The sequence below is a fragment of the Grampus griseus genome, assembly GCF_964374135.1.
Source record: "Grampus griseus genome assembly, chromosome: 7".
Classification (NCBI taxonomy): Eukaryota; Metazoa; Chordata; class Mammalia; order Artiodactyla; family Delphinidae; genus Grampus; species Grampus griseus.
The window spans coordinates 91,057,465-91,076,056 of NC_139001.1; the positions used below are offsets into that span (position 1 = coordinate 91,057,465).

The following is an 18,592-nucleotide window of genomic DNA, read 5'->3' on the forward strand; positions in this document are numbered from 1 at the left end:
GAAATGACAGCACATAACAAAGTTAATTAGAGTAATCTATAAAAATAAGAAACTACAATAAAGAAATGCACATAGAGAAATACTTCTTCACAGAAGAGGAAAAATCAATAAACATATGCTTTCTTAATGTCCAAGGTATCAATAAGCATATACTTTATTAGTATTTTAAAAATCCATAGCACATATTTTATTAGTATTCCAGGAAATTCCATTATAATCAACAAATGGAAAGGGTTTTATTGTCAATAAGCCCGTGAAACTTAGTTGTCTCATTTTTCCAGATTATGTGGTGTGTAGACAGCATGTAGTCTCTTTACCGATAGAAGGGATGGGATAAGACCAGCAGTGTCATATATGATTCCACATGGAAGTCCAAGAATATCTTGGGATTTTCTAGATTTTACATATCAGAGAAAATGCTCTGTTTATATTGTGAGATATATTTATAATTTTACTGCACAAATAAGTGAATGATCAAAATTGTTCAAACTATAGTTTTTGAATACATTCTCATGGTGGACATTTATGCCTCAACCACTATGAAACTCAGACTGTTATTGAAAAGAACCTTTCCCTCTTTCTTTACACTGAATTCAGGCTCTTGTAGATCTTTCATAATTTCTGCTTTGAGATCAGGTGGTGCTGTTGTAGTAAAGTTCCAGGTTTCTGTCAAAAAATCCCAAAGCAGGTCTCCATTTTCATTGCCATCAATAAAACAGTCAGATATGTCCATGGTAGACAGAAGGTCATAACACTCATACTTAATCCCCAACTTGTCCAGCATCTGCATGAGGTCAGATGACGTGACACACTGGCAGAGGTCATCCCGGGGTAAGTGAGATCTGTACTTTTTCCATAGCTTGTCCCAGCCACTGGTTCCTGTGCAACAGAACAAAATTCATGCTTTCAGCTATTCTTCTTTTCCTTTACCTACTCTGCCAACCAGTACACTAGATGCTTGGAATAGAGCAGTCAATTTAAAAGAAAGAAATTCTTGCCTTTGTGTAGCTCAGTTCAAGGAGTGAAGGGGGTGGGAGGAGAGAAAGTTAAATAAGTAAATAAATCATATATCAGATGGTGCAGAGTGCTAATGAAAAACAATTCAGAGCAAGGAATAAGGGGGATCAAAGAGTTGGATGGGTTGCTGTTTTATATCAGGTCGTCGCAGATAGTCTCTCTAATAATGTGACATTTGAGCAGAGACATGACAGCAATCCACACAGATATCAGAGAGAAGATTACTCCAGGTAGAGAGAAGAGCAACTGCAAGGGACCTGAAGCAGGAACAGGCTTGGCATGTTAAGAACTAGCCAGGAAGCCAGTGAGATTGGAATTGAGTGAACACAGGGGAGCGTGGAAGGAGAGGAGGTTGTATGGGTGATGGTGAGGAGTAGACTGGGTGCTAAATCATATGGAAAAAGATGAGAAGCCATTGTAGTGTGGTCTAATAGAACTTTCTGGACTCTTGGACATGTTCCATATTTGCGTTGTCCAGTATCGTAGCCAGTAACCACTTTATGGTTATGGAACATGTAAACTGTGGCTAGTGTGACTAAGGGAGTGCATTTTAAGTGTTACTTCATCTTAATTCATTTCACTTTCAGTAGCCAACTGTGGCTTCCATATTGGACAACACAATATTAGAGTGACTTAACCTGATTTGCATTTTCATAAGGTCACTCTGGCCACACAGATGGACTATTCTGTATTGAGAATAGACTATAGGGGTGTAAGGACAGATCAGGAAGAACAGTAAGAAAGCTACTGCAATAATCTGGGTGTTAGATGATGTTACGTTGCACCAGCAAGATTGGAGGTGATGAGAAGTGGTTGAATTTTTTATATATTACACTCCTAGATCCAATGCCATTTGCTAATGATTTGGATATTGTTAACAATAATAATTTGGATAGTGAAAGAAAGAAAAGAATCAGTGATGATCCCAGTCATTTTGGCCCAAGCATCTGAAAAGAGAAAATTGCCATTATTGGAAATGGGAAGAATGAGGGAGGAACATGTTTAAATGTGTTATCAGGCATCTGGTTTTGGAGACATAAGGTTGAGGTCCCCGTTGGACATTCAGGTGGTGATAGGAGGAAGGCAGTTGTTTATGTTAGTCTGGTTCAGAGGAAAGGGTCTAAGAGTAAAAATTGAAATAGAAAGAAAGAGCACAGCAAATACAATGGTAGTTTACCCAGACCAAAGATGGGGTAACCTCTTATGTCTATACAATTACAGGATGCTGCCTTGGACAGTAACAACTAGGTTGAGTCCTAAAAATGTTGTCCCCAGCTTTAGAAGATATATTAGCAGTGTATGTTGTATTTAGTTGAAAACCTGGCCCAGTGTAGAAGCTAAGAGATACAGCATCTGTGGGAGAGATAGGTTGGACTGTTCTGACACTTCATGAATGAGATGAGGTTTGGTATTTAGTCTCCCAGAACCTCAGTTTTCTCATCTATAAGATAGAGATAACCATACTTACCCCAAATGCAACTGCAAGTATTAAATGAGATAATTGAAGTGAATCATTGCTCAATGGTAAGCACATGGCAGATGTGTAATAAGTGCTTACAAAATAAATGAATATTATATGGAATTACTTTGATAATGTATTTCTGCTGGTTGTAATCTTGAGAATGTAAAAAGACAAATTTGCTTTTCAGAAATCTGTAATAATACTAATAAATCAAAACAAAAGAACAGCTCTTTATGGACTTTCTAATATACGCATCTAATAGTGGGCTGTTACAGAGATAGTGGATATGTGCAGCATTGAAGAGTGGTCTCTAAAGCCTGACTTTCTGAGTGTGAAGTCTGGCTTCTCCTCTTCCTAGCTTTATGAACCTGTGCCTCAGTTTTGTCATCTATAAATCAGGGATAATAATAGAATATCTTCATAGGATTGTTCCAAGGATCACCAAGTTGATAAAGTAAGGCACTTAGAACCACGACTGGCACGTAGTAAACACTGCTGAAGTGTTAGGAAATTAAGTTGGCCTTGGCCAAAGCAATACAAGAGAGAACTTACAACTCTGTGAGTTTCCAGGATTAAAAATTAAGATTTCAAAGGCGTGAACTTTTTTGGTTCCGAAAGCTCCTTTATGACGTAATCAAAGTAATCAGGCTCTCCAGAAAAGTATACAAACACTATATAGCCACACAATTCTGCATAAAATTATAGGAGGTTGGCCTCATCCATGGACTTGGCTAAAGTCTCCTGATTTAACTCAACAAAAGAGAATAACCAAGGCAGAAAATGGTAAATAATAAGTAGCCTAGATAATTGATGTTCCACTAACATTTCAGAAGAGGGAACGATAACTACAGGATAAGCTCTAGAAGAAGGTGGAATTGGAATGAAGCAGAAAAAAAATAAAACCTCAGTTCAGTGGGAAAAAAAATGAGGGTCATGAGCATGTACTACAAAAATCTTTCATTCCAAAGACAGTGACTGCCTAAATAAGAATTTGCCTGCAAACAAGACTACAAGAAAATAAATATTTCGGTGGTTGAGGAAAGGCTCTGTTATCATTTTTTTTTTTTCACCCTGGCAGAGAAAAAAGAACCAAACACTAATTGCAGAGAATTTGCTGGTGTCAGTATTCTGTGACTCAGTGCCATTTCTGAGCTGAGCAATTGGAAACTTTCTGACTGATACATTATCCTAATGGCTCTCGGTGGGCACAACATATGGTGTTACTTTTGTTTTCAACATGATATAAACCAGGTCCCTCACCCCCACCCCCCTTATTAAAAATAACACACCATGATTTGCCTCCTTCCTTAGATAAGGAGAGGGCAAGACAGAAAATGTCACTGATCTCCTGGCTAGTTTCCTGTAACCAGATAAGTTGCATTTTAATTAGCAACTCTCTCAACGAGTGCCTGGCTACTACATTTGCAGAAAAACATGCCACTAACATTATTTTAGTGTGGGATACTCCTCATTTTAAAAATCCACCTCTTCTTATTTCTCTTCTTTTTCATCCCCAAATCAAATCTTTTATCATTATAATCAGGAACTTCTGTTTGTTATAAATAAATAAATATTTACTGAGCTGGGCTAACTCTTTAATGGATACTTAGGAACTGGAGAAAAGCCTCTGTTCTGCCTATTTCGGTGTGCACTGTGTGCGTGTGAATATGTGTATCTTCTTTATTGAGTCTTTTATTCCTGTTTATTAAATCCATCTTCAAATCTCCAGAACTTTCTGTATTCTCTGATTCCATGTCTATCATGTTAGCTAAAACATGGTATCTTTTTTTGAATGGACATTCAGAACTAGCTGTTGTTGGGATAGTATAAGGCAGAAATAATAAACAATTATTCAGTTCAATTCAAACACATTCACTGGGTGTCTTCTTCTAGTTGCCAAGGGTTTTGCAAAGATCTGGGACTAGAGATAAGAGGCAGAGCCTCTTGCTCTCCGGGAACTCTCCTTAAACTCCCTATCTGCCTCTGATCAGAACTTAGCACCTTTTTGAAAGTATGTACACGTCTGAATCCTCCATTAGATTAGGAGCCTTTCAAAGGCAGAGGAGTAACAGTCATCTTTGCAAACCCCGGAGCCTAGCAGTGACCAACTAGAGGAGCTCAATAAAAGCTGAATGAACCAAATCTACACGACTGTCCTATGCAGTCAACTTGGGACCAAGAGTGTAGGCTGTGTTTGAATATGCTGGATACACCTGTCACCTTAACCAAGCTAGGTGCCCTGCATAATTAAATCTAGAAACTGACCCCGTATTTCATTATCTTAGAATCTAATAAACTGCAGACAATGGGTGTCCATATGGTGCTCAAGTAACTGAGCACTTCAGTTTATTCACAGAGAGAACGCATCAGTTCGGTAACAGGTCAGTGTCTGACTCGGATGGACAGGCAGAAGCCTTAGCTGTGGGGCATATTGAAGATGACCTTTTAGAGCAAGATGTTCATCCGGACATACCATTATGTGCTTAGGTGAGATACTGGCTTGATGAGCGTTCTTAGAAATTTAATTTAGTGACTAGATCTAGGCTTGTCTGACTCTGTTGGCCTCGAGTACTCAGTTTGCTGTATTGCAGTGAGGCTGTGGATGAGAATATTGCCCCCAAAGAAAGGAAATACACAAACAGGCTTCTTCAATTCTGGGTAATTATGAAGCAAATTCCATTTAGAAAGTGACTGCAACAAATGTGATATAAACAGAGCCTAGTGTGAACCATTTTGGTGTAGGTGTTTCAAGTTTTAGGGTAATATTCAAGTTTAAGGAATGTTTTCATTGGGCAAGTATGAAGAATGGGGGTTCAAGTTGGGGCTGAGAAGGTAGTTTAGGGTAATGGTTTTTCTACAGCGGTAAGGTAGGAAGTTGATCAGGCACCTCAGCAGACCTGGGGAGCTTTCCCAAACCTGTCTGCTGTCCACAGACTGGTCTGGCAGATAGGGATTTGCAGTGATATCATCAAATGAAAAAGTGACTAATAAAAATGTGGATCAGTTCTATACATGTTAATTGACAACGATATAAAACAAATCTGATTGGAAAGTTCTTGCGATTAACTTTGTTTTCACTGTTGGAAATTGACTATGCTCTATTTTCCTGAAAGTTGACCCATATGTTTATATCAGCTTTATTAATACGACAAAGCAGTTCTTGCTATTTTTAAAAAAGAAGACCATAGGCACTTCCACACACCGAGGGGCCAACAGAATTTATCTCAGAGAAATATACTGTTGTTAAGATGGGTTTATAGGTGCACAGGTTTATCTAGGTCAGAGAGGCAGAGCAAAAGGGAGTTAAACTGCTCTAGGTAACACATAAGAGGGGTAGAAGGGGGAAGTAAGGAGCTGGTATCTTAGGAAGAGCACGGAGTTAAGAGAGTTGTGTGTTACCAGTGTTTTCCTCTTTGGGATACCTGCCTCCCACTGCTGTGTGCAGTAATGAAAAATTGTAAGCTGTGTGCTGAAAAAGTAAAACATCTCCACCGTCAAAGTACAGAATGAATAAGTTTTGACTCAAAATACCTTTTTTTATGAAAGCTAACTGGTTTTTGCACTTTTACTCCCTTTCTTTGATTTGTTTTTCCCCATGAGTGTATATAGACATAGTACCTGTGAACTAAATGTATGCATAGATGCCGTATTATGTAGGTATGATTATCTGTAAATAGGCCTTGCACGAACTAAGACTCACAGACCAAGTTCACACAGCTAGGAAGCGCCTCAGCATTCTTGATTTTATGTCTCATCCTGCATTTCACTGGACCTGTTTTGGTTTGCACGTATCCTGATGCCAATTAACCACGGATTCTATTAACGTATTCATGATGTAGCCAGCAGAATACTGTATCCATAAGGGCACTTAGTCCATTCTCAGTTGCTTGTAGACTGCTCATTCCACTTCCTAAACCTTAGGCTGGCTTTTTCTTATTGGTAGGCATAGACTCATAGAGAGCTGCCTTCTGACACTCCAATACTTGACTTCTGAAAATATTTAAGCATAAACCAAATATATATAACAGTAGATCTTCATTTGATATGAAATATATCCTAAAATCAAACATATATGACTACTGGATGAATTGCTATTTCTGTCTGCAACACCGTTTCTTTATTATTGACACAGATTATCAAGAATAGACTGCCCTCAGTGTTGATAACTAAATTGACTTCTGTATTCCTAAATGCAGTACAAAGTGCTTTACCCAAGTGTCCTAATTTAGAGAGAGGTTGGTGGGAAACATCCAGTTTACAGAAGCCCTTCTAAATGGTAAGATAGAACTCTCCCACACAAATGAGTATTTTTAACTAACCTGAGATAAAAATAGTATATCAAATGTTCCCTTAGAGAAGAGGTTGTGTACAGGAACTCTCATTTGCCAAACTCCCACATGAGTTCAAACCCAGGATTATAGGCAACAGCTATGTTTGCCATCCTTAAAGCCATTCCTCATATTTAAGAATACATGGGAACTTCCCTGGTGGCGCAGTGGTTGAGAATCCACCTGCCAGTGCAGGGGACACAGGTTCGAGCCCTGGTCCGGGAAGATCCCACATGCTGGGGAGCAACTAAGCCCATGCACCACAACTACTGAGCCTGTACTCTAGAGCCCGTGAGCCACAACTACTGAGCTCTGGCGCCACAAGTACTGAAGCCCGCGCACCACAGCGAAGAGTAACCCCCGCTCGTAGCAATTAGAGAAAGCCCACGGCCAGCAACGAAGACCCAGTGCAGCCAAAAATAAATAAATTTATAAAGAAAAGAATAAATGCATTTTGCGACCTATGGTTTCTGAGTACAGGGTCTGGTATAAGCTTAGGGAGATAGAGGCTGCTGTGTACGTGCAGTGAACCTGCCTAGCACTGTGTGGACAATCCACAAAGACTGCTGAATGAAAGAAGTAATGAATTAATGCATGCAACAATGTCAGTGTTTCATTTGCTAATCTGTTTACTTATGTTCTCTGTGTGGTACTTATTGTATCATTGGAAACAACATGACATGATCAAATGCCTTCTTTGGAAAATAACACGACAACACAAAACAAAACAAGGGGACCATTTTTGATACTTATTTGAGAAAACCTAAATGAACATTGATAATGGCTCTAGAAATGCAAATTAATCAAATAGGATAGTGTCCCAAATATTTAAACCTTTATTTTATTGATATTTATTAATAAACATCACAGAAGAGAAAGACATTCAAGAGACAAAAAGGAGGTAAATAGAAATATTTACTATTTTTAGTCTCATTAAAAACATTCCTATCCGTTGTATTTGCTGTATGTTAAATAAATATTTTTTATATAGAGACAACAAGGATATATTTGCTCGAGAGAAAGAAGTAAACAGACATTCAATTCCACTGGAACTCCTAAATGGAAAGCTGTTGAGAAGGATTTTCCTAATACTGTGTTAATTAATTGACTCTGATCAGAAGCCAAATCAGGAATTTCATAATGAAGATGAAATATACCAGCTGCCTGCAAACACATGTATCCATGCGCTATCACTGTTTCAAAATTCAGGCTGAAGGAAAATAACTTACCGGACACAAGAGTAATGAGAATCTTAGCACCGGTAGCTAAGAGACTATGGAAGAATTTCAGGGTGCCTGGGATGTCTTTTACATAATACAGCATCTAGAAGTGAAGGAAGAGAGAAACGAGATGCTTTTCTATGTCAATGTCTTTGTCGCTTGGACTAAATACTCACTAGAAGGTTTGATGTTCAAGTTGAGTGGATTTTTATTCAACAAAACACTTAAGAAATTTAAAAATTAAAGATGTTATATATAGACATAGAATAATAGTGTGAGAAAATATTTGGGGAGAGGGGAAACTATGGTATTTACTCAACTAGAGTCAAACAGCTTAAACTTTACTCTTTCTGGCTTCATTAACACAGACATTTATAGCTCGAGACAGTCTGCATTCCACATGGGGGCACTGAATTCTAATGCTCACTTTATATTTTGTGAGTTTTAGTAGTTCTGGGCAAAAATGGTGCTGGCACCGTAGAAACATTCCATTTCATGGAGCGTTGCTTTAAAATTAAGCCCTTTGCACTAGCTTCACCGTAGGCTCACAGATGATTTTTTTAAAATCATGGAAAATGTGACAGGTTTTGATGTTGACAGATTCTCTAGGGAAATGGACTGGATAAAGCCTAAAGTTACATGCATGGTTCCAGGGTGCTAGGAGTCAGCCCACCCTTTTTTTTTTTTTAATAGATCTTTATTGGAGTATAATTGCTTCACAATACCGTGTTAGTTTCTGTTGCACAACAAAGCGAATCAGCCATAAGCCTACCTATGTCCCCATATCCCCTCCCTCCCATCCTCCCTATCCCACCCCTCTAGATGGTCACAAAGCACCCAGCTGATCTCCCTGTGCTATGCGGCTGCTTCCCACCAGCCAACTATTTTACATTCGGTAGTGTATATATGTTGATGCTACTCTCACTTTGCCCCAGCTTTGCCCTCCCACCCTGTGTCCTCAAGTCCATTCTCTATGTCTACCTCTTTATTCCTACCCTGCAACTAGGTTCACCAGTAGCTTTTTTTTTTTTATATATTCCATATATATGTGTTAGCATACGGTATTTGTTTTTCTCTTTCTGACCCAGAGTGAAGTAAGCCCACTCATTTTTAATAACTGAACCATCTCTGGTGAAGATGAAGTGCAGGGAGAGAGAGGTCTTTCCACCCAACACGATAGAGCTTGGAATTAAAGATTGGCAGTAGAAAATTTTCCCTAAGGACTTACATCCCTGGAATCGACCCCCATAGACACTTCTTACATCTCATCTTCAGCTCTCTTAAACAAGAATTCAATGTTTTATGTAGATGCCATGATAGAATTTATTGCGTAAAGCATAAACAACCTAAGCTATGCCCCTCTCACACAAATGAATGAAATACAGTGGAGCTGCACACAGCTTGTGCAGCGTCACAGGCCGTATTTAGTATCATGTCACTCCATGCTGTTCATCACAGGGACCATACATAGACAGGCACCCAGATGCAGCCACAAGATGGCTAACCATCCCTGACATGACCTGGCTGAAAAGAGGAGGCGGGTCATAGCAGATGCTCTGAAATTTGATCTAATAGACACAGAATCTCTGCAGTTGATTATGAATATCAAGTTGAAGGATGTCATGAGAATGCTAGGACTGCAAGGAGCAATAGAGAGACAGAGAAATAGCACAGAAAAATGCAGAGTAGATGGAGAGGGACAGAGGAGTAATGGAGAGGAAGCAGAGTTGCTGTAAGAAAGAAAGAACAGACGTGGAGCTTTTGAGAGAAACTGGTGAATGATCTCTGAAGCTGCAACATTATATAAGAATTATATATATATATAAATATAGATATAGATATAAATATAGTTATAGATATAGATCTATTTAAGTAGCTAGATAGTGCAGCAACTGCCATGAATTCTGTACACTAAAGAGAACAGTCTCACATATATTTTTCATTTTGTTTTATGTCATATTCCCTTATTTATAGCATTCACTGGTATGTTTGTAGAATACAGATCTTTTTAAATGCTAAAAAAAAAAAAAAGAAGAATTTTATAAGAATGGGATCCAGAGCATATGTGGAGGGACTGGCTTTTGATAAAGGGAGGCTTTTGTAATAAGGGGAAAGAAAGACATGGTGCGTACAGGTGCAGCTATGTTTGTAAATTTGGAGAGTGAAAGATGATTTTCTACCTGATGGTTTCTCCTTTTGCTACAGAATAGGACGTGAGGTCATCAGTTGGAAATGAGTGGTGGAGGAGGGATTACAGGAGGTATAAGGAGAGAAAGGGAGGTATGAGATAGTTATACAGGTGACCCTTGAACAAGGCAGGGGTTAGGAACACCAACACTCTGTGCACAAATGTTCACACATAACACAGAGTTGGCCCTCCCTGTATGCAGTTTCTCTGTTTCTGGGGTTCTGCGTCCAGTCATGTAGCATTTATTATTGAAAACATCCACATATAAGTGGACCCACGCAGTTCGAACCTGTGTTGTTCAAGGGCCAGCTGTTTGAGAAGGTGGGAAAGTAAGTCTAGTAGAGAAACATAGGTTTGCTGAGCAATGTTAGGACTCCCTTATAGGTAAAAGATTTTGTCCGCTAAGAAAGCAAAGATGTAGGATTGCCTGGATATTGCTGATCTTGGAGTCATTTCTTCCTATGATTTTAAAAACTTTATTCCTTTGGGATGACTGTGCTTGTGGACTATAGAAAGCAAAAAGCATCTTGTTGTTCATCGTGGTATTTCTAAAATATACACATCTTTTAATGGTAGCCAACACCCAAAGCCTATACACCTATATGCTATCCAGATATGTCAGTGACCTCTGGAAGTATGTCCCCATACCACCTACTGAATTGTCTCCCCCTTTCCAAGAAATACACTATCGTATTTCTAAGAAATACACGATCATATTTCTAAGAAATACACTATAAGTGCTGGACCATGGAAATAAATTCCTATGTAATGACTGACTAATGTCAGTAACACTTTGTTGACCTGAGAAATCATCTAGCCTGCCCTTCTGTCATGTGCACACGAGCCAGGTCATCAAAAGAAGGGAAAAACAAGAGGATTCAGAAAAACTCTGGGATGTTGGTCCATCCAGACCATTAGAGTTACTGGAGAATTGTGTTAGGATGTGTTACACTCTACTATCTATGAACTTTCAATCCCACAAAAGTTAAGCCAGCATTGAAAAAAAAATCAGTAACTATGGGGGTATTTTGCATAGAGAAAACTGGGTTTTTAAATGTTACAGAGAATCTCTTAGTATTGTCAACATCTTTAACTTCAATTTGGACAGATAATGGTCACTTGTAAAATCAGAAATCAGATTTTCATTTTTCTTTTTAAAGTTAAAATATTAGGTACTCTGAAATATTTCTGAAAAATCTTTCTTCTGAGAGTGTATAACAATAAATATTTCTTACCTGAATCATATGAATAAAGTCCCACTTCTGAAGTTCTTTTTTCTCCATCATTCTATTTTGATATTCAGATGATGTCTCCTTATGCCAAGTAAACTTTATGTTCTCGAGGTTTGATGTCTTGGCTACAAGCTCTAAAATACAGAGAAGAGGTGGCACACCATCAATTTTAACTGCAAATTCGGAACCCATTTCCATTTAGAATTTTAATGCAATCAGTGTTATATACATAACAGATAGAAAGCACATTTTTCCTTTTTATAAATCTCCAGAAGACCAAAGAGTTCATCCTAGTTTTTCCTCTAGTGTTAAATGAAATTAGAGAATGGAGTCAATAAGAAATAATTATGAGAATCCTGATCAGACGTAGGTACTATTATCTTGGTGTTAATGGGAAATCAACTGGGGAATTTTATCAATGGAAAATTGATGTAAGACAGGTGATATGATTCTGTAAGTCAGGAATCAGCAAACCATGGCATGGGCCATATCTTCCCACCACCTATTTTTAAATAGACTGCAAGCTAAAAATATACACTACTTTCTGATTTCATGCTTCTTTCATATCTTGTGCCATTACACTTTTAAATGGTTGAACAAAATCAAAAGAAGAATAATACTTCATGATAGGTAAAAATGATATAAAATGCAGATTTTAGTGTTTATAAAGTTTTATTGCAACATACTCACACTCATTAGTGTATGTATTGTCTATGGCTGCTTTGGGGCTCCAGTGGCAGAGCTGATTAGTTGTGACAGAGACCATCTAAGTCTAAAATACTTACTCTATGGCCCTTTTTAAAGAAAAGTTTCCTGATTCCTGCTGTAAGCAATGAAATGTAAGCTCTTTAAGGGCAAGGATTCTGTTTAAATACCTCTGAATGAATTAATGACTCTGTCTTTAAGAATAAATATAAAAAATAATAGTTGATGACCAGGGGAGGGATGGAGAGTCAGTAAAAAAAAAAGGGGGGGGGATTCTCATCACTATTTATATTCTGAGATGTTTCATCATTCCTGCCAAGAAAACAAATTAATCAGGTTCTTCTCTCAATAAGTTTACAAAGAACATACCACAGCAGCTGTGTTGTTAATGATTGAAGGGCCGCATTTGGGATGACAGGCCTTTCAGAACAGAATTTGATCTACAGCACCATGGATTACAAGTACCTTTGTACTTGGAGATTTGTTCAGCACTTGGTTCAACCACTTCAGTGTTGATACTAACTCCTGGGTATTGAGCCTGCACTTTGGAGAGGATATGAAGATCAATTTCACCTGGAAGAAAAGCATAGGGAACAGATCACCTCAGTCCAGAAAGAAATGAGTCAGAATAATTTGAACGAGTTTATTATCTCTAGGAAAGCCCAGCATAAATAAAGAATAATACTCAGCTGTTGCCCTGCCACAATGTCTATGATGCAGAACAGCTAAGTTGTAAGTAGGAAGAATAATGTGATTTGAGGAGGGCTATGATTGCTATTCATTCATTCATTCATTCATATAGCCTTCATTTAATATGAATTATTATATTACAGTAAGCCTAAGATGCCCTTCATTATAGGATGCAAACAGCTCTTCTTTTTATGTCACTAAATCAGAAAAAACACTGTCAATTATAATTTTAAGATTTCATCAACTGGAAGATGTATATCAATTTCAGAGATGTTAAGTATGAAAAAAACATGCCATAGAATTGATAAATTAGGCTAGGCCAGATGCATACAAAATATATGTCACATACAAAATATGTCAGGTATAAAAAAGGATAAAAAAGTATATCAGACATGTGCCCTCAAAAACACCATGGTCTAGTGGTATAGACAGACATGGAAAGAACCCTGGCTGGGTTGGACCAAGGTGGGAAGGAGAAAGGAGACAGTGAGGGAGAGGATAGGAGGAGAGGCCAGAGAGAGGGAAAGCTTCATGGCAGATCACTCCTGAGTTCCCTTTTACAGGGTAAGTGGAAGTTAGCCCAGGGACTTCTGGGGAAATGGGAATTGCAGGTAGAGAGGACAGGAAGTCAGGAAACAGAATCGTATATGTGGGACTACTGGCAATTCAGAGTTTTGGAATGTTAGGCAAGGCAGTGTCTCCATGCAAGAGGTGATCCCAGAGAGGTAAATGGAGAGGAAGTTATGGCAGAATTGATATTTATGCATTAATTCATGCACCAATGATTGATTATTTACTATGTGCCAGGCACTACACCAGGCTTTAGCAAATGATGATAAGAGGAGCAAATAGATACCTGCCCTGATGAAAATTTAGCCTGTAGGTGACTATGTAAGAGAGATAGATGACGGTAAGTTGGATAGACTTGAGTTCCAAACCTGTCTGACCCGCTTACTTGGTATTATGACCTTTGGAAATTTGCTTTATCTCTCCAAGGTGCATTTTCCTCATGAGAAAAACAGCAATATTAATAGTACATAGTTTATTGGGTGAGGGGATTAAATGAGGCAATGCTTATAAAGCACGGTGCAAAATAGAGTTGGCACCTAATAAATGTTAGCTGTTCGTTATTTTTATCGTTATCATTGAGTCCTTCTCTTTAAAAATCTCTCTTCTTTCCCTATTACTGATGCCTCCAAATTAAGTTTGCACTTTTATTCTCTTAGTTATCATGTTGACTTTCACTAAAACAGACTTATGTGCTGGCAAGACTAGCATATGAAAATGACATTAGTCTTTAACATTTTGGCATAAATGGCATTAACAGAACCTTTACAAGGTTAGATATGGCGGGCGGAAAAAGCATAGGTCATAAGACTGAGAGGTCTGAAAAGAAGGAGATGAGGAAGATAAATCAGGAACAAAAGATGCTAGACTTGGAAAAGAGGGCCGTCTAATGGTATAATGAGAGTCCCAAGTACTGGTAATGGGAGACAGTGGGGATTGGGGGGAGAAGATATGGGAAGGAAGTTGAAACAGAGGATGAAGAAGCCTATGTGACAGTTTTCTCCATAGCTGGACCTGACACCTTTTAGTCCTTCCTTAATCGTTATTCTAGCCGTCATTTATTGGCCACCTATTATTTGTCAAACACTGTGCTAGGCACTTGTCTTGAAACATCTCACTTAATCCTGACCACAATGCTATCACAAACGCCACAGTATTGTTCCCAACTAGATAAGGTGATTTGAGTAATTTGACACCGAGGGGACATTAATGTGCCTAAAGTTTACGGCATACTTGTCTGACTCCGAAGTGTTTGTTTTTCTAACAACTTCATACTAAGAAATAGGAAAACACCAAATACTAAAAGGACATAGGAAGTTTTTCTCTACAGTAATTATTTTTGGAGGGTACAAAAGATAACTAAGGCAAAAGGCTGATAGGAAAATCTGTGGGCTAATGAGAAATAGAGAGATTCCAGCTTGCCCCAAAGGCCCAGAGGCCAAAAGTTCTGTTCTTGCCTCTATCAGCCTAGCCATATATTTTATTTTATTTTTTCTATTAACATGCAATGATTTTATTATTGTTATTTTTTAACATCTTTATTCGAGTATAACTACTTTACAATGGTGTGTTAGTTTCTGCTTTATATCAAAGTGAATCAGTTATACATATACATATGTCCTCATATCTCTTCCCTCTTGCATCTCCCTCCCTCCCACCCTCCCTATCCCACCCCTCTAGGTGGTCACAAAGCACCGAGCTGATCTCCCTGTGCTATGTGCCTAGCCATATATTTTAGATTAAAAAAATCATTAATACTGAGACTCCCAAACCCAACATTTTAAAATTAAGATAGTGGGATCTACCCAAATGGAAGAATGTATCTAGCACATCCCCAGGGCTCGTTCCAATCTTGTCCCTTTCCCAACCTGCAGAATGTTCTACCATAGAGCCACCCAGTCCCGCCTCCTATGGCAATGGAGACTCGGAACCCGTAGGTTCATGTAACAACCTCTATAGAGCGTGAGCCCACGTGTGGACACGAACCTTCTGTGCGTTCACTGCTGGGTCCCTAGAAGAAATGAATGAACAACAAGAGGAGATAATGAAATTATTTCCTCAGGGGGTAGCACGTAAAATGCAGTTCTGACTTCATAAGTCAGGTGACCACACTTCTTGTTTGCCAGGGACAGTTGTACTTGCTCCTGGTGCTAATGTCCCATCTGGTTTTGTTTCCCAAGTTTCTTTAATTTCTAACAAAATATTATCACTGCAATTTTATTTTTGAAAATACTTTTTAAAAAAGAACTATATTTTAGAGTTTTTTGTATTGAGATATAGTTGATTTACAATATTATATTAGTTTTCAGGTGTACAACAGAATGATTCAAAATTTTTATAGATAATACTTCATATGTAGTTATTATAAAATATTGGCTATATTCCCTGTGCTGTTGTATAGCTTATTTACTTCATACATAGTAGTTTGTACTTCTTAATCCCCTACGTCTATCTTGCTCCTGCCCCCTTTTCTCTCCTCACTGGTAACCACTAGTTTGTTCTCTTGGAGTCTGTTTCTGTTTTGTTATATTCATTCTTTCATTTTATTTTTTAGATTGCACGTATAGGTGATAACCAAGTATTTGTCTCTCTCTGTCTGACTTATTTTACTTAGCACAAATACCTTCTAGGTCCATCCATGTTGTTGCAAATGGCAGAAGTTCATTCTTTTTTATGGCTGAGTAATATTCCATGGTGATATATGTATCACATCTTATTTATCCATTCAACTGTTGATGAACACTTAGGTTGCTTTCGTATCTTGGCTATTGTAAGTAATACTGCTGTGAACATTGGGGTGCATGTATCTTTTCGAATTAGTGTTTTTGTTTTCTTTGGCTATATACCCAGGAGTGGAATTTCTGAATCATTTGATCTTTCTAGTTTTAGTTTTTTGAGGAATCTCCATACTGTTTTCCATAGCGGCTGCACCAATTTACATTCCTACCAACAGTGTACTAGGGTTCCCTTTTCTCCACATCCTTGCCAACATTTGTTATTCATAAACTTTTTGATGACATAAAAGAACTATTTTATAAATTGACCGATATAATAAAAACAATTTGTTCAATAAATAAATATTTCAAAAAACTGTAATAATTTTACTCCTTTTACTCCCTCCCACTCTCATTCTTAAAAGTATCCTGGGTTTGACAATAAACAATGTCACCATGCTCGTAAGGCACTTATTTTCTGTGTTATGTTTGTTATTTATAACAGACTCTATTATTTCTTATTGTGAGATTATATATATATATATAGAGAGAGAGAGAGAGAGAGAGAGATCTCCCATAAGACAATATATTCCTTGATCTCATACCATATGTAGTTTGCATTCTTGTATCACTCAGAAATAAGAGAAATGCATTTAAAAAAATTATATGAACCTCTTTCCCCCATAAAAGAGAGTCAGTAGAGAGGTAGTTCAGATGTTCTGTAGTATTACAGTCTAAACATGTAGCATTCAGTTCTAAATAAATTTAGTTACAAATATTTTCTTGATACATCACCTATCCTGTTTACTTTCCATCCAGACATCCAAGCTTTGCTCTTTTCTTCATCTTCCCTCCCTGGCCACCTGTAAGTTTTCCTGCTAAATGTTTCTTTACTTTCTCTTTTCCATCCATACTAGCAATGTCCTTGTTTAGGCCCAAATTACTTATCTCTTGGAATACTAAAATAATAACCTAAAAGTTCAGCCTGTCTCTGCTGAACTTTGTCTCCCTCAAAGCCATCACTACAACAACCATTTAAAACCCTGAGCTAATAAGCAAGCCCAATATTTCTGAGGTTAAAACCTTCTAATGACCAATCAACTGGATTAAGTCCAAACTCCTTAACTGAGCACAGACCACCTTGCCTGCTTTCTTATTCTCATCTCTCACAACTTCATGTTTTGAAACTCGTGTCTCTAGGAACCCTGAATTTCTTGTATTTCTACGCTTCGCTCTCCCCCGCGCCGCCCCCCCCCCGCCCCCCCCGCCATCGACATCATAACTCTTCCCTACATTTTGCCTGTGGTCTCTCCTCTGCCAGGAAGACTCTCCCCTCACTGCCTCACTTCATCCGACTGACTCTTAGGCATGAACTCTTCCACACATCACTAACTACAGGCTTTCTCACAGAGCCTAGCAGCAGCATCAGAATCCTTCAGACAGAAGCTGCCAGTTGGGCTTCCCTGGTGGCACAGTGGATGAGAGTCCGCCTGCCGATGTAGGAGACGCGGGTTCGTGCCCCTGTCCGGGAGGATCCCGCATGCCGCGGAGCGGCTGGGTCCGTGAGCCATGGCCACTGAGCCTACGCGTCCGGAGCCTGTGCTCCGCAACGGGAGAGGCTGCAGCAGTGAGAGGCCCGCGTACCGCAAAAAAAAAAAAAAAAAAAAAAAGAAGCTGCCAGTTATTTGATTGGAGTTGGCAACACAGATAAAACCTTGTGTTCCCTGATCTGAATTATTGCTTTAATGCACTTATTTTATTCACTAGCAAAGGCTTGATTCCAATGAGTTTGTTAAAAAGTATCAAGGACTCTAAAATGCTAGATTAAGCAACTGAGCAGGTTGATCATTAATCACTGAAAAGCATGTGAGGGGTTATCAGACTCTATAGTACCACGAGCCAGCAGTAAAGAGATTCAAACAATGAAAAAAAAAAAAAAGAAAGAAAGAAAGAAGATCATTTGTTCTTTCTCGGCTGGATCCTTCTGAATAGGAGCCATAACATTATGAATGTGTTCCAGTGTCAGACGTTAAATGCCCTGTAAAGGCTTTTAAAGAGCTCCCAAGCCAAACTAATATGCCAGAAGAATGGGGGAAAGTAAACTAGAAATGAATCAGTCAAATAATTCGGAAATTCTCCACAAATTCAGGGGTAAACAAAAGAAACGTGGAAGCCAGCAGTCTGCTGCTTTTATTGTGCATCGCAGAGCCTTCTGGAAATCTTAACTTTCAGGTCCAGAAAACAATATTTAAGAGGAGTAAGGGAGTACTTATTCATTTTATAGTCAGTCTCCTTTCATATATGATCTCTGGTTAGGCACTGCTTGGTCATAGTTCTGGCAATTGTAGACTACTTATTGATGACATCCTAAGCCTTTAGGCCAGCAGCTGTTTGAGTTAACTAAAGCCTTATTATTGCATGTTTCCCCCTAAAGCTTTGGAACAAAATCTGCAAAGTTTCCTGTGACAA

At 38.5% G+C, this 18,592-nt stretch overlaps 1 protein-coding gene across 3 annotated transcripts in view; it reads right to left on the reverse strand.

The window, feature by feature from the left end:
• Positions 1 to 358: 358 nt before the first annotated feature.
• The window catches only part of HNMT (histamine N-methyltransferase), a 35,727-nt gene continuing 17,493 nt past the window's right edge, over positions 359 to 18,592 (reverse strand). Inside the window, exons 1-5 of one of the 3 annotated variants that reach the window (XM_082658956.1) lie at positions 17,532 to 17,747; positions 12,618 to 12,725; positions 11,451 to 11,581; positions 8,037 to 8,130; positions 359 to 879 (exon numbers count right to left, since the gene is read on the reverse strand). In XM_082658956.1, the coding sequence (XP_082515082.1) occupies positions 524 to 879; positions 8,037 to 8,130; positions 11,451 to 11,581; positions 12,618 to 12,725; positions 17,532 to 17,694 (852 nt within the window). In that variant the 5' untranslated portion in view covers positions 17,695 to 17,747 and the 3' untranslated portion in view covers positions 359 to 523. Of the gene's footprint in view, positions 880 to 8,036; positions 8,131 to 11,450; positions 11,582 to 12,617; positions 12,726 to 16,918; positions 16,962 to 17,531; positions 17,748 to 18,592 lie in introns of those variants that run through there. The other 2 variants (XM_082658957.1, XM_082658955.1) reach the window with 2 other exon arrangements.